Source organism: Narcine bancroftii, chromosome 6, assembly GCF_036971445.1.
Source record: "Narcine bancroftii isolate sNarBan1 chromosome 6, sNarBan1.hap1, whole genome shotgun sequence".
In the NCBI taxonomy this organism is placed as follows: Eukaryota; Metazoa; Chordata; class Chondrichthyes; order Torpediniformes; family Narcinidae; genus Narcine; species Narcine bancroftii.
The window spans coordinates 224,108,865-224,131,098 of record NC_091474.1 but is presented as its reverse complement, the minus strand read 5'-3'; the positions used below and the strand labels follow the sequence as shown (position 1 = coordinate 224,131,098).

The 22,234-nt window shown below is 44.2% G+C and overlaps 1 protein-coding gene across 3 annotated transcripts in view; it reads right to left on the bottom strand.

Annotated features, from left to right (window-relative positions):
• The window catches only part of afg1lb (AFG1 like ATPase b), a 175,888-nt gene extending 161,026 nt beyond the window's left edge, over nt 1-14,862 (bottom strand). For all 3 annotated transcript variants that reach the window (XR_011340749.1, XM_069887519.1, XM_069887520.1), the window contains exon 1: nt 14,724-14,862. Coding sequence is in view for 2 of the 3 variants with exons in the window: in XM_069887519.1 (XP_069743620.1) it covers nt 14,724-14,838 (115 nt within the window). In the remaining variant the exon portion in view is untranslated. The remainder of the gene's footprint in view (nt 1-14,723) is intronic.
• Nucleotides 14,863-22,234: the final 7,372 nt, after the last annotated feature.

Genomic DNA, 22,234 nt, shown 5'->3' with positions numbered 1-22,234 from the left:
TCCTTGTACTTACAAGATAAGAGAGACATTGATGGATTGAGAGGCAGGAAGCTAGCAGGGAAAGGATAGCAACAGTTTAAGAGAGACATTGATGGATTGAGAGGCAGGAAGCTAGCAGGGAAAGGATAGCAACAGTTTTAGTCATTGGACAAGTAATGATATGATGATGTTCTAAGCATGTATCCAAGGGTATAAAAAATCACCATTTTGCTGATAACGGCAGAATGCATTCTCCGACTAACTTTGTTAGTCGCAAGTGTTACAATCCGGTAATAAAGAACAAAGAACCCTGATTTCGACTCAGCCTGGTGTTTGTCTCACTCATTCATGAACAAAGCAGACCTAACAATTTGGTGACCCCGACGTGATGGGTGAGTGAACACTGGACGACGGTTTCTGTTTTTTCTGACAATCATCTCAGCCGGCTGATAAAAAGGTCCAGAGAAGCCTGTTTTAACAAAATTCTCTTTTTTTTTTAAAATCTTTATGATTGTCAGTAAGAACTGGAGATCGGACAAATTAGACGACCACAATTGAAGGTCGCATGCCAGGATTGTAACACGTAAGTGATTACAGACAAGATAAAAGTCCTTAAGGTGTTTGAATGACATTTATTAAGTGCTTCGCAAGAAACTACTAGAGTTTAAAAGTCTTTATTGTGTCGTTGCAAAGTCCAATAGAGTGAGAAGGTGGTCTATAAACAATTGAGGACCTGAGTTTTCTGCCCTAAACTGGTTATTAAGAGGAGAAATCTCCCACGTGAAGGTTGGGCTTTGAAAGAAAACAAAGGTTCAGGCTTATTGGCCTCAATTGTATCTGAGAGACTGACTTATAAATGTCCGGTAGGTATGATAATGTCTGTACACTTGAGAAGTTAAGAATTTATTTCCCCAATTCGCCGTGGTGGAATACCACAGCAGACACTAGAGACCTTGAGACAACAAAAAAAGTACTCAGGGACGCCTGCCTGGTGAACAAGAACGACGACAGAAGGCTGCGACAGCTGTGTCCGGATCAGGTAGGAGATATTAATGAAAAAGTTGACAAACTCCTAAGAGACACCCAGTTTATTCGAAATACTTTTGATAAGTTAAATGAGGGTATTCCCAACATCACCAAGGAGATAAAGTTACGTAAATTCATAGATTGGTACAGGGAAACAGGACAAAAGTATAGCCCAAATATTTGGTTTTCTAGTTGTAATTTAACTTTCAGACCCCTTTGGGAAAACAGAGAGTGGAAAACGAGCAATCAGAGTATACAGGACAGTCTGAAGTCAATTGGAGGACAAGACTTAGAGACTGTTCTTTTAAAAGATATTAGTCATCCAGCTTGCAAGGGGACATTTTTAAAAGCAATTTTCGTTGACATAGATCCCCTAAACAGACAAAAACCTAAATTAAAACAGGCATTAGAAAGCGGTCCCGCAGCTATGGCTGTACAGTTGCCTGCTAAGACTTTTGACCAAGTTATTAAGGAAATTAATCAGGAATTAGAGGAGCGAAATACCAGTAATGCGGCATTGGAAAAACAAAAAATGCTCCGAAAATGTGTAGACCGCTGGAGGAAGAGGGGTTGGTTACCCGGGGGCACTGAGATGTTCCTGACAGGTGAGAGAAAAAAAAAAATTTTAAAACGTAGTGTCTTAGATAAGCTGGAAGAAACAAAACACAGAAGGGAAAGGAAAAGTGCCTGTTTCCAGTTTCCAGCCACGAAGTGTCCGGGTTTGCTCTCTCCCTCCCTCCTTTCACCCTCCCCCCTCTCTCTTCTCTCCCCCTCTCTCTCTTCTCCCCCCCCTCCTCTCTCACCCACTCCCCCTCCCAATCCCAATCTGTGGCGGTGCTGCCCTGAAATCCCCAGGTTGGGCAGGGCAGAGAAATACAATTTGGTTTTAATTTTGTGCCCACAATTCCAGCTCCGCATCAAATGGGATCCTGTTTTATCCTCTCTCCCTCCCTCTTTCCCGCATCCCCACCATTGCGGGATCAGGGCAGACATTGTGGGCTGACGTGTAGCTCACTCGAGGTGGGAGGGAAGGAAGGAGTGATAGTTCCCAGTGGTGGGAGACCCAATCTGATCCAGACCAGTGATCACAGGATGAGAACCTTTTAAAACCTTTGAAACGAAAGTGTTAATCTGAAGACTTTTCTCCCAGTGGGGCCAGTGCAAGGCATTTTCTCTCTCTATCTCTTGTGCTCTGTGTATCTGCTCTCTCTCTCTCTCTCTCTCTCTCTCTCTCTCTCTCTCTCTCTCTCTCTCTCTCTCTCTCTCTCTCTCTCTCTCTCTCTCTCTCTCTCTCTCTCTCTCTCTCTCTCTCTCTGACACTGGAGTCACGTCCCTTATATTCAGATATTGAGACACTGGGGTGTGACAAGAACCACGGGAATAGGGACACATCAGACGAGGTACAGGCCCCTTTAATAAAAATAGAAGGGGGAGTAATAGATGTAGAGACCCCTCTGGAGTCCAAGAAAATAGAAAAGGAGTTAGAGATACAGAAATGGAACATGAAAAAGGTTCAGGATAACATTAAAAACTTAAACAGAGATATTAATGTGCTGGGGCAGATCAGTGAGGATCAAAAAGAATTAATGGTAGGTGTATTTAAGGAAGTGGAAAAGATAACTACAACACTGTCAGGAGAAATTAAAGCTGAAGGAATGGTAATAGGAGTAAAGGACGAAAAGTGTAGTACAGATGAGGAAACGAGATACGATCCACCATGGGAGGAAAGTAAAAGGAAAAGACTCGGGAGGGAGAAAAATAGACATGCCTACCTGGACATAGTTAGAACAAAAGAGAAAGATGTGAAACAACTAAACTATGGCCGAAAAGATTATCTTAGAGATGAACGTGACCAATATACCTTTGACCCTGAGACATTGGAAGCTGATAGGGACAGTGACAGTAACGAAGAAGAGTCAGAACAAGGTAGGATAAATAAATGCATGCCAAGAGTAAAGAAGGAGCAGAAATCCCCAAAATTGAGATATCAATGCCCATTACTGATCACGGGACGGGGAACTCAAAAATATGTACCCTGGTCACGAATGGACTTAGAGAGTTTAATGAAAAAACTACCTCCGTTGAGTAATGGGGCTAGTCCATGGATTTCTTGTTTTGAGCGAGAAACCTGCCAAGAACAATTAGCACTCGCAGATGTCAGAACTATCATGATAAAATTAAAGGCAGAAGGGGCCCTGAAGCAAATAGAGAGAATTGTAAGAAGCAGTAAATTGGGGGATGAAATAGAATTTAACCCACTTCGGAATAAATTTTGGGAAGCACTTAGAGAAACATTTCCTACACCCTATAGTTTGGATGCCTTGGTAACCCTTCAACTAAAGGAAGGAGAGACTGCACACGAGTATTTCACTCGAGCATGGGACTTATGGGAAACAGGGACTGGAGAAAGACCCGACCACAGCCCCTTAGGAAGGGCTCACTTTCGTAATGGGATAATAAACGGACTACCTGCTACGGTTCAAGCAAAATTAAGGGACATTGTGGGATTAGAGACAATGTCAGAGGATTTGTGGAAAAGACACCTGACACATGCAATCAAACGACATCGTCAATCAGAGCATGCTAAGTCAGAAAGTGCGCCCCAGAAGGAGGTGGACAAAACAACCGATAAATTGGTGAGAGCCATAGAACATATAGGGGTTAAATTAGCGGCCCAACAGATAGTCCCACAGGTCATGGGGCCAGTGATAAATCCGGGACCCCAAGTAAGAAATGGTTGGGAAAGACAGCTAGGTACAATGTATAGGGGGGAACATGCAGTATGCTGGTACTGCCAAAATCCTGGACACTACCAGCGGAACTGTCCGGAGGCTGGGAGAGCAAGGGGAAAAAGATTACCCTCTATTAGAGGCTATCGGGGAAGAGGAGGAAACTTAAGAGGACAAGCAAGGGGTAGGGGTGGACATATTGATGGGCCCCAGAGAATCGGGGGGTGGCAGAGTGATCAACAAGTCCAGGCACCTCAGTGTAATGACTATATTGAGGAAGGTGCTGAAGTTGATTATTGAAGGTGCCCTGGAGAATCAAAAATCACGCCTCCCTGGGAGCCACCAAAAATTTGGGGGACGGTAAATGGAGAAAAAATTGAATTTATGGTTGACACAGGGGCAGCAGTTACGACAGTGATTAAAAAACCCCCAGGGAGCACATTTTCGGGCAAAACATTATCTACAATTGGATTCTCCGGGATAAGGGAAACACAGCCCTATACAGATAACATCGACATGACATTTGGACGACAAAGGGTTAAAACGCCTGTCCTGGTTGTGCCAAGTTGCCCCATTAATTTATTAGCAAGGGACATTCTTACCAAACTAGGAATAACCATACAATGTTCTGAGAAGGGCCTTCGGTTAACATACCCAGGGGATACAATAAGAAGGGGAGGACAGTTTATAGTAATGACCCCATCTAACGCTTCAGAAGTATTTTCTGGAGTCGGCTACTGTATGATGAACCAGGCCCAGGGCTGATTAAACAGTTTTTTGAGTGGAGGGCCAGTATTCCTCGGTATGGGGATTACCATTATCCACTAGATCCTATGCATGTTACATTAAACTACACCATCCACCCGGACCAGGAATATGAGGAGAGGTGGGACTCTCTAAAAGAAGGGAAGACAGAAACGATACATTGTCCATTTATCTTTGTAGGTAAGGAGGGAATAGCTGCTATGGTTGTCATGACAGAAGAACAAATGGAGTGGTTCTGCTTAGGAGTAGAAAGTGTGCCTCATGTGACCTTGGGTATTGACAAAGATCATCACGCTCGACAGCTGGGTCCGATGGTAAAGGAAGCGATAGGGTGTGAATACAGGCAGACAGAAATCCCGGGATATTCCACCTCGGAGGGAGGAAAATTTGTCAGACTGAATATTGAAGCATGGGACCAGGTAGTGAATGAGAAAGTAGAAAGAGACCGAGCCATAGAAGGAGAAAATATTGATCACAGAGACTCAGACAAATATCTTTCTAATCTGAGTCCACATATATGGACAACGGGGCCCTATGATGTGGGAGTAATAAAAGGAGAGGTATTTCTAGAATTGGCCAACCCCGGGCAGAAACCAATATGGAGAAAACAATACCGCTTGTCGCCCAGTCAGGAGGAGGGTATTAAAGGAATGATAGAAGGGTTAATGGAGTCAGGGGTTTTAAGGGCGGCACCTGACAGTATGTGGTACACGCCCATCATGCCTGTTCCCAAACCGGGTAGAAAAGACTGGAGGATGGTACACGACCTCCGGGAGATTAACTTGGCTACCAAGACCATCGGGAGACCAGTCCCAGACCCATATGTAGCACTTAGGGCTCTGAGTCCGGAGCACGAATACTATACTGTCATTGATCTGGCAAACGCATTCTTCTGCTTGAATTTAGCTGAGGAATGGCAAGACTGGTTAACTTTCACTTACCAAGCACATCGGTACACATACACTAGATTACCTCAGGGTTATAAGGACAGTCCAGGACTGTTCAATCAGGCCCTTAGCGAAATCCTAATGAAATTAAAGCTCCCGGAAGATGTTACACTGATTCAGTATGTAGACGACCTACTATTAGCAGGGAAAACGCCACATGGGTGCCTGACAGGGCAGCCAAACAGGTTACTGGTTATCATGAACATATACAGGGGATGATTTTGAGGTCCCATAACAAAAAAAATGAATCTGAAACTAAGGAGACTTGTAGCAGATTGAATGACTACACAGATGAGTTTTGTGGAGGAAGAGTGCTGTACAACTGGCTCCCCGCTAACTGGGATGGTCGGTGTGCTCTAGTAACCCTTAATGCGCCAGTGCTGATTGTCAAAATGCAGGAGGGAGACGAGGATTCCCTAGAATTGCGCCACACAGAGAGTTGGCTGTGGAGAAAAAGGAGGAGTGTTGGACTCTTGGGGCCGGGAGGAAGGAACCCTGATGGGGTATGGATTGATGCCATTGGCCAAGCCCGGAATATTCCGGACGAATTTAAATTAGCCGATGAGATTGCAGCTGGGTTTGAAAGCTTTCCTGTTTTTAGTGCAATATTTCCCATCACTGTAAATAAGAATGTTAATAGGATCAACCTTATTCACTATAATGTCCAGCGCCTTGCAAATTTGACCAGGGACGTTGTTGAGGCAATACATCAACAACTGTCAGAAACTTCCCTTATGACACTTCAGAATAGGATAGCGATTGATATGGTCCTGGCAGAGAAAGGTGGAGTGTGTGCTATGTTTGGAGATCTATGCTGCACTTCTATCTCTAATAACACAGGGCCAGATGGATAACTCACTAAGGGGTTAACGAAACTTAGGGCATTGGCGAAAGAATTAAAAGCCCAGTCTGGAGTCTCCAATCCTGTTTTATCCTGGTTACAGGGAGTGTTTGGGAGATGGAGCACATTGTTAGGACAACTTTTGCTGGGTTTGTTCATTTCTGTATCAATTTTTATCACTTGTGGCTGTTGTTGTATTCCATGCATTCGAACGCTGGTCACGAGGACCATAGAGACAGCCCTTGCTGACCGTGATGAACTGCCTCCGAAATATCAAGCTGTGCAGGCTGTGGAGCAAGACTATCTCACATTACAGGAGGCGGAGAAAGTTGCTGAGATCGATCTGGAGTCTGAAGGGGAATGTGATGGGAAGGAGGGATTGTGAATTAGATTGTTACACATATAATTTTAACCTTGCTTGTAACCCAAATATTATAACATTGATTGTAACACAAACATTATTAATCAGATTGTAGAACAAGTATTATGAATTAGATTGTAGACCATATGTTAACTTGGGAATTTACTAATGTACGGGGGTTTAGCTAGTTTTTTGCTTGGGGGCAAATGGGATGAAACTTGTAAACGGGCAATGGGATCGGGGTGACGGATGGGGGGTGTACGCAAAGGAGGGTTGGGGGAGCCCTCGCCCACCAGCCGAACTGCCCTGTGAACAGAACCCGTATAGAGCTTGGCAATAATAGGCGAACTAATGTAACGCGGTGATAGCATAGTCAGGGCGAGATTGTCCTCTAAAGAGGACAAAGGAGGGATTGTAAGGTAAAACATCATGAGATGGGAATGTGTAGGGAGTTACCCTGTACAGGGCAGTAACAAGAAGGGGAGGTGTCCTTGTACTCCTGTTAGGTAAAACATCATGAGATGGGACCGGAGAAGGAGTCACCCAGTACTAAGGAGTAACAGAATGCATCCTTGTACTTACAAGATAAGAGAGACATTGATGGATTGAGAGGCAGGAAGCTAGCAGGGAAAGGATAGCAACAGTTTAAGAGAGACATTGATGGATTGAGAGGCAGGAAGCTAGCAGGGAAAGGATAGCAACAGTTTTAGTCATTGGACAAGTAATGATATGATGATGTTCTAAGCATGTATCCAAGGGTATAAAAAATCACCATTTTGCTGATAACGGCAGAATGCATTCTCTGACTAACTTTGTTAGTCGCAAGTGTTACAATCCGGTAATAAAGAACAAAGAACCCTGATTTCGACTCAGCCTGGTGTTTGTCTCACTCATTCATGAACAAAGCAGACCTAACAATATCCAGCGTACACCGATCCTCTTAGGTGCCAGGTATCAGGGGTTTACTGTACTTACCTAAATGTCTTTTGAATGTTAAAATTGTCCCTGCTTCTACTACTTCCTCTTGACAATATATCCATCAGTTTGAAGGAAGTGCCCTCAGGTCCCTTTTACAACATTCCCCTCTCACCTTAAATCTCAAGCCTCTATATGGGAAAAATCATATAACTATTCATCTTTATGTGCCCTTTATGATTTTATAAATATCTATAAGGTATCCACCCCAGCTTGGCCTCCTAAACTCCAGGTAGAAAAGTCCCAGCCTGTCCAGATTCGCCTTATAATTCAAGCCTGTTAGCCCCAGAAACATTCTTGTGAACAATGGTTTCTCTGGCTTGTCATAATTTATACCACGTCTCATGATTGAAGTTCACCATTGTAAACAACATCATGACAAATTAAACTATTTCTGTACACCAATACTGAAATACTTTTCCCTGACCTTTTGATATGCTGGCTGTGGCAGAAGCTCAGTGAATAGAGATGCATTAGTTTCAGTTCATTCACTTCAGTACATACATTACATAACATACAACCCTGAGATTCCTTTTTCCTGTGGGCATGGCAGAATTACCACTAATCGGTAGTGCAAAAGTAAACTGTACACAGTGTAAAACATATAAATTAAACAAAGAACTGTAAACAGATAATGAATGTAAACAAATTGACTGTGCAATACAGAGAGAACAAAAATAAATCAATAACTTGTTTACTCTGAAGATATTGGAGTTGGGGAGGATGTTCTTTAATCCTTCTTTTCCAGAACAAGTCCACCTGCGATGAGCATATAGGTCTTCCTTCTGAAAATGCTCTGGTGGCATCGATGGCATAGACCCAAGGAGAAGAGCGTGGTTCAGGGCAAGTGCTTCAAGGTAATTTGAATTTGTAAAAGCCTTGGTGGTTGGATGCCTCAGTTTCACATAAAACTGTGTGGAGACCCTCCTAGTCAGGACTTTGCACATTTAGGGTGGAATTGAAAATCTTTCACACTGATTTAATTAATCTTTCCCATACACCTCCATGGTGTGAGCCAGCAGGGGGATGGAAGATCCAATTGATTCCTTTCTGGAGCAGTGTATTAAAGATTTGACCCGGATTCCAGCTTTCAATTGCCTCCCTCAACTCACACTGAGCTCCTACAAAATTAGTACCATTGTCAGATCTTAGTTCTTTCACTTGACCACATCTGGCTGTAAAACTCTGAAGGACATTGATGAAAGAATCTGTGTCAAGTGATGATGTGCATTGCCCTTGCAGCTAAACAGGTGGAAATAACACCATAGCACTTCCACATCACTCCTTCCATGCTTCACTCCAAGAGGTCCAAAATAATCAACTCCAACATATGTGAAGATAGGTTCATCGGGAGAAATTCTGTCCGGGGGAAAATCTGCTGACAAACAACACATTTCAAAACAATTTTTCTGATTGACACTGTGGCACCATCAATCCAATATTTCTGGCATAGTCTGGATAACATATGGCTGCGACCACCATGACCCACCTCTTCATGAGTGTATCGAAGAATTATATCAGAAATAGGAAAATCTTTAGTCAGGATGACAGGATGTTCCATCTCTTCTGGCATTGCTGCTCTGCTAAGTCACTCGCCAACTCTTAATACATCATATTCCAGAAAGGGGTGGAGTTCACAAATGTGGCTAGTCCTCTTAGCATTCATTCCTTTTCTCAGACCTGGAATTTCATCTGCAAATTTCTTCTTCTGACAAAAGCAAATTATCTCCATCTTAGCATTTGCCAGTTCTTCAACTGTGAGACCACTGTTTTCCTGAGCTCAAGATTTCCTCTTCCCTTTTGTGGCAGATCTCTCTAATGGATGTTATCTGGATGAAGCAGAGCAAGAATACTGCTTGCTCATTACCTTTTTCTGCTACGATACAGAAGCAGTCCTTTAAATCTGAGCATCCCTGCTACTGCCCTTTTCAAACGAGTGCAGGATGAGAAAGAGTGGATTAAGCAGGTTACCTGATCCACTTATTCAGACTTTATCTGGAGCAGCATGAACAGTTAATGCTCCTAATTTCAGGGTCCTTTGGTGAGGTTTCTTCAATCCATCAGCATTTTGAGGCCACTCTTTCTGAGGCCGAAAAAGAAAATGAGGCCCAGACACCCATATTTCTTTCTTCAGAAAAGATTTGACTTCAAATCCCGGGAAGCCACGTCTGCTGGATTGTTAACTGTGCTAACACTGTAGTGCACGTGAGACTTTGTCAATTTCAGCAACTCTGTTGGCGACTGTTAGGTCTGCTTTGTTCATGAATGAGTGAGTCAGACACCAGACTGAGTCGAAATCAAGGTTCTTTATTACCGGATTGTAACACTTGCAACTAACAGTGTTAGTTGGAGAAGGCGCATTCTGCCGTTATCAGCAAGTGGTGTTTTTTTTTTATACCTCAGGACACGCACTTAGTAAATTATCATACCATGACATTGTCCAATGAATAAACTGTTGCTACCCTTCTCTGTTAGTCTGCTCACATCATTCTTGTTAGTGCCAAGCTTATCTTGAGTGTACAAGGTCACATCTGCATCTTGTTACGGCCCAGCACTGGGTGACTCCTTCTTCATTCCCAGCTCATTATGTTTTTACCTAACACGACGCAAGTTCGGAACCTTGTGGTGTTGTTGATGCATTTGAGTTCAGAGGTGATCGGTCCAAAATGTGGAGTCTGCTAGTTTCATCTGCAGCTCTTTTCTCCACACGGTGTCCATTCTGTTTACTATGGTGGCAGCAGTCAACTCCATTTGGCTGGGTTTAATGGAGCCACTTTTGTTTTTCCCCCATCACAAACCCAATGTGCTTGACCATGGTTATTATGCAGTAACAGATAACTAACAGTTCCATAACCATCCTCACATGTATCAGCAAAATGCTGCAGTTGAGCAGATGTCACTATTCAAAAGTTTATGTGTTTGAAGCCTCTGTCAACCTTAAAGTCTTCCAGCTTATGAAGATCTTGAATCCAACACATCTATTCATGTACAATGGAGTCTGGTATCATATCATCCCAACCAATTTTTTTTCCTACACAAATCTTGCAGGAACGAGAAGTAAAAAAAATGAGGGATAGGACTAGCAGGAGTGGCCATACTGGATCAATCATTTTAAGTGTGGTTGAGGTCATAGTACTGAGGCTTTGAAGTGAGAAGTTTTGGGGAGAAGCAATACTGTAAGCAAGGCAAGGTATTTATTTTCTTTCACTACTGTAATTAATCAAGGTGTAGTAATGGCAGTGAAGTCCCCGATGACTAAATCTCCAAGAAGTGCATCCAGCTGCAGCTCCTTACAGACTGTGTTAGGGAACTAGAGCTGGAACTGGATGAACTCTGGATCATTTAGAAGGCAGAGGGGTGATAAACAGAAGCTGCAAGGAGACAGTCACACCCAAGAGGCAAGTTGTTTGAGATGAGTATGTTTTTTTTTAGACTGCAATGTCTGGAAAATCATGAAAAAAAATTAACATCAATACTGCCCGTGTGGTCGTTCACACTGGGAGCCTTTTTAGACTGCAAGTGCCTGAGTGCGATAGTCCCGATGGATGGACATGCAGTAGAGTGGATAGTCATCAATTAACTTCTGGGGTACGATTTACTCTGCAGGCATCCTCCAAAAAGTTGTAGGGGTCCTGCAGGATAAATCGTGGTTCAGGAATTGACTCAAAAATTCTGCACATTCCTTTTTAGACTGCCTGGGTAGTGGCAAAATTCCTTGATTGTGCTATTACATGCCTGCGGTCTAAAAACCACAAAAGATGAGGTTATGGCGCACTTGGAGGTGCACGACAAGCTAGGGCAAAGTCAGCATGGTTTCCTCAAGGGAAAATCTTGCCTGACAAACCTTGAAAAAATAACAAGCAGGTTAGACGAAGGACATCCAGTGAATGCTGTATATTTGGACTTTCAAAAAGCCATTGACAAAGTATCACACATGAGGCTGCTTCACAAAAATGAGAGCACATTGGAATTACAAGAAAGATACTTGCATGGCTAGGGCATTGATTGGTCAGTTGGAATGAAGGGATCCTGTTCTGGTTAGCTGCCAGTTACTATTGGTGTTCTGCAGGGTTGGTGTAGGAGCCACTTTTTTTTTTACATTATATGTTAATGATTTGGATAGCGGAATAAATGTCTTTGCAGATGATACAAAGATAGGCAGAGGGGCAGATAATGACAAGGAAACAGAGAGGCTCCAGAGAGACTTAGATAGATTAGAATATGCAAAGAAGCAACAAATGACATATAGTTTTGGAAATTATATGGTCATGCACTTATAGTAGAAGGAATAAAAGGGTAGACCATAATTCAAAATTCGGAGGTGCAAAGGGACTTGAGAGATCTCATGAAGGATATGGTAAAGGTTAACCAAACTGAGTCAGTGGTGAAGAAGGCCAATGCAACTTTGGCATTCATATCTAGAGGAATAGGATACAAGAGCAGGGATGTGATGTTGAGCACTGGTGAGGCAATATATACAAAAAGGCACACAACCTAGCATATAAGTACAAGACTCACTGGTTACCAAAACCTCCCTTTGTAATCTCACTTTGCTTTCCATTAATTAAATTGGCAGTATTTTACTGAGACACAAAAGATTGCAGAAGCTATCATTTGGAGCAAAAAGCAAATTGCTGGAAAAAAAAATCAGTCATTATTTATGACTCAGTCATAATTTTTTTCCTTTGAGGTGCAAGTTGTAAATTTTTTTTTTATATAAATGAGTTGCTGGTTGCCACTTCCCTCTTGGAGCCAAGTATTTATAACTTCTATAGCGCTCATCATCAACCGTAACCTGAATGGAAGATTGATAAGATTCCCTGGAGAAATGGTATAAGCAGCTAAACATCATGATTTACATTCATTCTATTGATTTCCAGTGAAATTTTTTGCACAAATTCTCCACAATTATATTTTGCTGAGGGTACAGGCCTACATTCTCTTCTTCCCCTACCAACTCCATCCCACCTTCACAAGATCACAAGACAAAGGAACAGAAACAGGCCCATCAAGTCTGTTCCGTAAATCTACACTAAGCTACTTTACACTAGTTCCAATTTCCAGCCTTTTCCCCATATCCCTTGATGCCCTCACTAATGAGATACCTTCTACCCATACTGTCAACCCCTTAACAAATGCTTCCTGAACTCTTTCTGTGGATGTGATTCTGCCCCTCTTTATTCTTCCTTTTCTCATGCTGGTGCAGAGTCCCAATCACTGGCATCAACAATCAATTTTCCTGCATGGCTGCGGCCTGGCCCAATAAGTTCCTCTGGAGTATATGAACTGTACTTGTCTTTGGTTAATTCCCGAGAAGCAATGCTTAAAGTTTCAACAATTAGCAATGTATAATCAGTATGATGTTCCATTATGCTTCAGGGGGCTTTAACAGTCAAAATTTGACAACATTAAATTAGGACAGGTGTTGTAATGCTTAGTTTAAAAAAAACCTATGTTTCAAGGAACAAATTAAATAAAGTGGTTGAAAGCACAAATGCCAAGCATAGAGCCCAGATAGGTTTTTAAAAAAACAGATAGCAATGGTGGAATGAAAATCAGCAATGAATTGGAAAGTGAATTTGGAGGAACAGTGTCATAATTAGAAAAAGGGTCACAGCTCAGAGCAAATTTTAAACACGAACCATCAAACTGCTTCAATAATGGGCTCACTTTTAAAAAACATCAATAGACTCAGAAATATGTGTTGTCAACTTACTTTCCAGTTCTCAAATGGTAAAAACCACCAGCTTTCCCAACAGACCCACAATGAATGCTGATCATCCAGCCTTCGTGCATAATGTAAATCAATGAAACGCACATCTTATTTAAGCAGTCATGGGAATGTCTTTCCACAAAACTCATGACTCTTAAAGTATGGCAAACGGGATCACATCAATTCATCTGACACCAGTTCCACACCCATCAGTGACTCTCAGGTCTGCGATTTTACACAAATTATAGGGTTTGAGACCCTGAAGAAACCATCCTGTCCATTTAATTGAGAATAATACAAGTTCCGGCCTTTGGCTTCAGGTCACGCGGCTGAATCAGCCAGATCATTTTTAAATACAGAACAAACAACGAGCTACTGGAACATCCATGGAGAGAAATGGCCAGTGTACATTTTGGGGTGGGACCCTTTATCGAGATTCAATTAAGAAGGTGACAGCAAGGATATCGACTGGGAAAAGAAACTGGGGAGGGGCTCCCCTCCCCTCCCTCCCTCCCTCCCCCCCTCCCCCCCTCCCTCCCTCCCCCCTCCCCTCCCTCCCTCCCCCCCTCCCCTCCCCCCCTCCCCCCCTCCCCTCCCCCCCTCCCCCCCTCCCCTCCCCCCCTCCCCTCCCCCCCTCCCCCCTCCCCTCCCCCCCTCCCCTCCCCCCCTCCCCTCCCCCCCTCCCCCCCTCCCTCCCCTCCCCCCCCTCCCTCCCCTCCCCCCCTCCCTCTCCTCCCCCCCTCCCCTCTCCTCCCCTCTCCTCCCCTCTCCTCCCCCCCTCCCCTCTCCTCCCCCCCTCCCCTCTCCTCCCCCCTCCCCTCTCCTCCCCCCCTCCCCTCTCCTCCCCCCCTCCCCTCTCCTCCCCCCCTCCCCTCTCCTCCCCCCCTCCCCTCTCCTCCCCCCCTCCCCTCTCCTCCCCCCTCCCCTCTCCTCCCCCCTCCTCCCCCCCTCCCCTCTTCTCCCCCCCTCCCCTCTCCTCTCCCCCCGCTCCCTCTCCCTCCGCTCCCTCCCCTCTCCCTCCGCTCCCTCCCCTCTCCCTCCGCTCCCTCCCCTCTCCCTCCCCTCTCTCCCTCCCCTCTCTCCCTCCCCTCTCTCCCTCCCCTCTCTCCCTCCCCTCTCTCCCTCCCCTCTCTCCCTCCCCTCTCTCCCTCCCCTCTCTCCCCTCTCCCCTCTCCCCTCCCCCGGTCTCTCCCACCATTTTAGGCGGCAAAATTCCTGACCTCCAAACCCCCCACGTTTACATTTCTCAAATCTCCATAACTGCGGTTGAAGGATCTTTCCAGATCTTTCTCTCCCCGCGTCGTTCAGCGACTCCGGCCGGACACGGGTCCCGCCCCGGGGTATGGACACGATTCGCCTCTTTGGGGGTGACTGTGATCACTCTCACCTTTCAGGGAATTCGGGCGAGACAGCCACAAGTTGTGTTTGAACCGACGGCTTTCGCCTCTCAGAAGACTGGCCCAGCGGCCGCCGGCCGCCAAGGGCGTCCAGGAGGCCGCCATCTTCGGGGACCGTCAACAAGGAAGAACTTTATTTAAACAGCCAGGAGGCGCAGGGAGTCCGCAGGTCAGGGGTCACGCCCGTGGTTCTCGAGCGAAGGTCCCGACGCGGACCGTTGGTTGTCCGACATTTCTTCCGATCGATTCCAACTCCAGTAGTTTTTGTCGTGGGGAAGTTAAAACTCGCAGCGTCCACGGGAGCTGACCATCTCTTGCCGACCTTTCCAGCCTGAGACCTTCTTCAAGGTACTTTTACTGCGGATTTTCGTGCTTCTCAGGCCAGTTGATGGAGCTAAAAGTCTGAACGTCTGTGTTGTGGGTCTGAGAAAATGGTTCTCTTTTATTGACACCTATAAAGTTAACTCCCTTTCTTCAGAGCAGGTCTTCAGCCTGAAATGTGAACTGTCGTTCTCTGGCCACAGTCTATTGAGCATTTCTAGATTTCTCTATTTCTATTGATTTAGATTAACTTTCTGTTGTGTCCATTGACCCTGGTTGAATTTTGAAACAGCAAAGTTTTTAAAATAGCCCAGATGTAATTTGTTTTAACCATTTGAAACTTTTATTTAAAGAAAACAGGGTGTTAGGGTCGAAAGATAAATTATCCATTTTAACTCCAGCTTTTTCAATGCTCAATAATCACTTAACGATTTGGGGTTCTAAAGGTATAAAGACAATACAAGATTGTTTTGTGTTATAGATAGAGAATTTAGGTTAAAAAGGGCTTAAGTTAAAATGTGATGATTAATCATAAAAGGGGAAGCCAGAATAGACAGGGAGCTTACCATAAAAGTTCAGCTAGACAATGTTATAACAAACAGAGATTTTCATGGTCACAGAGAGACATGTAGGAGCCAAAGATTGATAAAAAGAGTGAGAAACAGAATTTAGTGTGTGTAGAGTTCGTAGTGTACATGACAAACATGATAATTACAAATGCAAGTGTACTTTGGATGATTTTGCAAAAACTAACCAATTAAAACAGTGTTAAAAAGAAGGGGAAGGACAAACAAAAAAGGTATAAAAATCAATGCACTGTATGTATCGGGGCTTGACTTGGCGAGAAGCCAGTTGAGTCCAACTCTGCAGACTTGTAAATAAAGCTTGTCGTGTCACCAATTTTAAAGAGACTCATGTGTGAGAATTTGTACTTTTGACATTTTGTAGAGGGGCAATTTCTTTCTTTTAATCAATTGAGAGAAAGACCATCTGACTCAGGAATCCCAGGACAGTAAGGGATGGTCCCACATTTGAGCGCCTGTCTGGAGTACTCTCGGCACATGGGCATAGCCGCAGTAAAAACCGGGTGGTTACAAAGCCTAAGGAAGAAATTCCACGCAGTCCTGATCCACAATAGGAGGAGCAGCAGAGGCGTAAGGACTGGCAGTACTTTGATCGGTGCACACACTATCTGGGGGGCTAGCTGCTCAGCTACTCCCTTGAACATAGCCAGTGCTCTGGATAGCCCTGATTCCCCAGAGCTCATCCCTGAGGGATCTCAAGGCTCACCCAGCGTCAATGATGGAGGAGCAGGCCGCCGCAGAGGACTCCACTGCCACTGATCTGGATGCCTCCGAGAAAGGCAGCGCAGAGTTCAACGTCCCTGGAAGTGGCAAAGCGGTACTCTCACCACAGAACACAGGTACAGTAGCATTGAGGTTGTGTTTATGGAGAAGCACGTAAGTCCAATACTGATGCACTTTTCCTGTTTCCACCCACAGCCTCTGGTCCCAGATGCAAGCGCCGGTGATTGACCAAGCGTCAGGTTCTCGCTAAGGAGCTGCAGGTAATGATGATGGCACTTGACAGGGAGGACAGAGAGGGGGACCACCAGCGAGCAGAGGAGTCACTGGATCAGGAGAGAGCCATGCATGCTGACCTGATGGAGGAGGAGGAAGCAATGCACTGCTCCAAAGTGGACAAGCATGCCCAGTCAGTAACTGGGTTGTCAGCTTCTGCGGGAACTGAGCACCGCAATGGACAGGCAGTCTGCCATCTTCAACAGATTGGTCATGAGAATGGAGGCCTGTCCATCTCCATTCCCACAGTCATATGGTCACCCTCATTCTATGTACCTGGCCCCTCCAGCCAGCATGCCATTTCATTCCACACAAATGTATCACAGAGTGGACGCTTGGGCATGACTGAAATGCTGGAGTCCGGGACAGGTTCCTCAACCTCACCCCCACCTCATTCCTCTCAGTGCTGGAATAAGGTGTCCGTCGGACTAAACTTCCTTAATGCTGCTAACTCACTGTTCACTTTTGTTGTTCTTGAAGCCCTTTATATGTGCAATGTTCTGTGCAACACTTTAAGGATTGAAACACTCAGCAGTGAGATGCTATGGTACCGGGTGGAGGTGTTTGTTGTGTTTACCGTTTTTGTGTTTGTTCTGTGGTGTTCAAGTGTGAAGTGGATTTGCACTGTGATTTGTCCATTCCATGGTTTACATCTAGTTTAAGCATAATGTGAAATGTTTACGTCGTGATTTCTACCTCAGATATTTATGAAGCAATAAGGTTTCTCAAAAAATGATTTTTATTAAATTTTTGACAAGCACACAAGTCTCGTGTTTCATTTATATGCAACCGTTCCTTCACGAGAACACATAACATGCCAGGCAGCAGGCTCATGTCGCCGCATGGGGGTAGGGTTGGAGGGGGAAACAAGTTGTGGAAACTGGGGGGGGCTGCACAGGTTGGACATAATGGCAGAATGGATGGCCTGGTGCCCATGGTCCTGCTAATCTTGACAATCTGGGCTATTGGGTGCAGGGCCATCTGCTTCAACCAATGTCCATTCTGACAGGAAGTCTTCCTTGTTAACCTCACATATGTTGTGCAGTACACAGCAGGCAAACACAACATCTGGGACTAAGGTGATAGAGATATCCAGATGCTTGGACAGGCACCGCCAGTGGCCTTTTTGAATGTCAAACACATGTTTCACCACTATCCTTGCAGAATTAAGGGCCTTGTTAAATCTTGGCTGATCCGGATCCAGTACTCGGTGCTGCGTGAACCCTTTCATCAGCCAGAGTCGTAGGGGATATGCCACATCACCCACAAGATGCACTGGAACCTCCACTCCATCAATATCCTTGGACACCTGTGGGCACACAATGCAGAAATGTAGTTAATTTGTACACCTGACTGTTTACACAATAGGTGGGCATAACATTAACACACGTAGCTTTGAAGGGTGAACACTCCCATCACGTGGGAAAAGGTATCCAGCTTGGTCCTCTGCCTTTCTATACAGAGGAGAGTTGGCAAGCACTCGGGCATGAAGCGTGTGGCCCGGCCAACCCACAAACACATCTGAGAAGCTGTAACATGAATGGAAAGCACATTGAAGTTATAGACATTGTGATGTGATAAAGATTAATAAAGGCTTAACTCACCAGAATCTGTGGTCGACCACCGCTTGCAGAACCACCGAGTGCCACATTTTGCTATTGTAGTAGGCTGCAGCATCCATGCTGGGGTGATAATGGGAATATGTGACCCATCAATGTCACCAGCACACATTGGGTATCCCCATTGCGCAAAGCCATCAATGGTCTCCTGAAGACATGTTCCACTTGGCAGGGAGATACAGAGGAACTTCCTCAAAACGGTAGTCACCTCCTGCACCACCATGCACACGGTGCTGACACCTGTTCCAAAGATGGTACTGATGGATCGATACTCACAAGGTGTGGCATATCACCACAGGGCCACAGCTAATCAAAGTCCAGGCTCCAATGGTCGCTGCAAGTCCGAGCTATGCGCCTTCAGGTGAGGTTCTATGAGTTCCAGCATGAAGTGAAAGGTGCCACGTGACATACAAAAGTGTCTCCTCCACTCAGCATCATCAAATTTGGTGAGGACATTACTCCAGAACTCAGCACCCTTGGATCGGTTCAACCTCCAGAGAGACCAATGTGTCACCATAGCTAATTGACTGACAAGCAGCATTCGCCTTCGTATGGGGCGGTTATGCTCCGCGTGCCTTTCAACTTCTAACTGCCACCTTCTTGCCCATAACCTTTGCAAAAACCTTCTGATTGCACCTATATGATTTTCAAATCTCAAGGACGTTTGAAGAGCTTTGACAGCAGTAATAACCTTATCAAGGATCTGACGTATCTCGTTCTGAACACTCAGAAAGGCTGAAATCATCATCATTATGTCTCCTGCCCGCTCAGGGTCACCATCATCCTGTGTTCCTTCTTGTCATGCTCAAAATGGCATCACATCAGTGGGTGGGAGTACAGCTGACTCTGGAGAGGAGCCGGAGTGAGCTCAGAGGCGCATCCGGTGCAGCTGTCCCTTCAGGTGGTCCCTTCACGCGCTGCCACCTGAATGGCAATTCAAAGGCCGCTTCCGCTTCTGCAGGCGCATTCTTAGCGGAGAATGCGCCTGAAGAAGCCGACAGTGAGGTGTTGATTCCCACGTCTTGGAGTTTTGATCTAATTTTTTTAATCAAATGCATTCAGAATCCTTTATCATTGTAAATTACCACAGTTGCTAATATATTGTTTTCCAACGTCCTTCAAAATGTTTCAACTTCTGACAAGAAGAGGTTACTGCTTCTGCACAAAGTCACTGCTAGACAGTGTCAGACAATCCAGGTTCACTCCTGAGCTCTGGTGTATATGTTCTCCCTCTGATGGTGTGGGGGTTTTTTCAAGGTGCTCTGGTTTCTTCCCACATCCCAATGGGTTTTGGGATGTTATTTGGCTACTGTAAATTGTCCCTTTTGTGTATGAGAGTGGAGGAGGTTGATAGGAAATGTAAAGAGATTAAAAAATGAGATTAATGGAGGATTAGTGCGAATGGGTGGTTAATGGTTGATGGAAAGGGCCTATTTATGTGCTGTGTGACTCCATGATTCCACATTTCATTATTTTGACTCTAACTATATATTTTATCCTCCAAAAGGATTTAAGGATTTGTATCATAAACAAACAATAAAATCATTGATAATTAGCATATTTGATGCATATAAAACCTACTTTTTGCTCCAAAAAATGGTTCAATAATAGCCCCCAGGTCTTGTATGGACAGTTAAAATTAGGGTGATAATGGTGAGTAAAACCAACAGTGATCATAGTCCCTGTAGCTCACTAGCATCTCCGTCATCTATCATTGGTGACTGGTGGCGGGCTGTCATGGGGGAGTGGGGTGGTGGGATCAGCGTAAGGGCTGGTGGTGGGCTGTCAGGAGACTCTCTCAGTGGCCCGCTGTCGATCCCCGCACTGGTCCCACTGCCCCGCTCCCCCTCCACCCCCCGACAGCCCGCCACCAGACCCCACGTTGATTCCACTGCCCCGTTCTCCTGCCCCCAGGAGGGAGCGGGGCAGTAGGACCAGCACAGGGACCAACAGCAGGCCACCAGGAGAGAGCGGGACAGTGAGCCACCGGGAGAGAGCTGGGAAGCAGGACCAGGGCAGGGACTGACAATGGGCTGCCAGAAGAGACTCCCGACAGCCCGCTACCAGGATCCACACTGATCCCACTGCCCTGTTCCCCAGCAGCCCACCACCGGTCCCAACAATAGAAGCTAATAAGCCACACAGCGATCACTGTCGGCATTACTCACCATTAAATACTTACCTGTAAATACACTAAAACATTTCTTAATATTCCCTGCTGAAATGGGGGGGTGTCCTTATATCCCATCAATTACAGTAGTTCGTGCGAGTTTGACCACAGTAACCTGACCTCTTCTTCTCAATCTCTCTAAAGTCTTTGAAATACTGGAATCCATGATTATCTTCCTCTGACTCCCTTCTTTTGACCATATGACTTCTTACATTTGCTCATTATTCTTAATTATGGTAGAATTGGATTTTTTTTTACTGTGAGAGATGTAGCATGCACACTATATCTAAATTAAGATATTTAATTCAGAAATGCAAAAAAGGTCACAGTCCTTCTGGAAATAACCGCTCTTAAATGAATCCATTCTCTTCCATGTGACAAAGTATTCTCTTGAAGATATGCATTTATAAAACTGTATAACTAGTCAAATCAATTTTAATCCACAATCTATACAGTATTTTGCATAAAATAGCGTATCATGGCAGTTATATTGATCTACCAACAAGAAAAGAAAAAAAATCACCATCAGAAAGAGGTAATTGTGCCACAAGACTCGTACCACCAGGTCCAGCAATGGCTGCTAACCCTCCACCATTAGACTCCTCAACAACAAACTTAATCAGGGACTCACTGATTTTTGATTTTTTTTCCTCTCTGTATTTCACAGTCAGTTTGTTTACATGTATTTATTTGTTTACATGTTCAGTACAGTTTTTTTGCATGACAAATAAATGGTAATTCTGCTGCGCCCACAAGAAAAACTCTGACAATAAATCTGAAATCTTAAAATGCAAATTCCTAAATTTATTTTTTTACATATAACCACAAATGTACTTGTAGTTCCAGTTAGCATAATTTCAGGAATCATTAAAAAGTTATATTAGAACTGCCATGTGCTTTATGTGTAAGAAAGTGGTCAGTTATCATATGTTGTCTTGGCAGTCAATAATAGGATTATTTTAATGTTAAATGAAAAAACAGAGATTAATTTAAAGAATGCAATAAAAAATTGATTATTTTAGGTAGTAAGGAAAAGTTAACTAAGATCTAATAGTGATGTTCAAAAGAATAACATTTTTGGCAGGGTAAACAGTGAAATATTCAAAAGGTTTGCTTCCTGAAAAGAAATTGGGGATCAAGTTGAACACAAAGATAATTTCACATAGGAAGTTGGAGAAACATTAAATTAACTTTTATTGATTTATTCAATTAAAATGGACGTTGAATCGCATAATGATGCTGACACATTGCGTTAGTTCAGCTGACGTAAAAATGTTTTGCCACTGGTTCATTTGTACTCAGTTTCTGATGCCTCTTGTATCAGTCTCCAACAATATACGGCCAACATTGATGGATTCCATTTTTCCGTGGTCACAATGTCCTGGTAAAACATTTCACCCTGTTTATCCCTGACTGCACCATAGTCAGCAGGGGAAGAGGTCCAAGAGCAAATGCAGAACATGAATTTTCAATGACATGATGGAGTTCATGGTCTTGAATGCTTGAACCATCATTGAAAACATGTCAGGAACTCACAGAAGTATGTTACATCTAAGAAAGATATGTGATAGGAAATTTTTAAGGTGATTTTCATGTCAGCAGCCAAAATCCATAAAATACACCCCAAAGTGTTCAGGAAGAAAAATCTTTGTTGCCCATTGTTATTATTGGAAAAATGAAAAAGTGTGAAAAATTTAAGGTAATGAAGTTTCACTTGTTGTCAATGTTAGGGTGAACAATTTAACAGAGGAGGACTTGTGTATGCATTAGAAACAAATAATAATAAAACATAAATAGACAATGGAAATAAA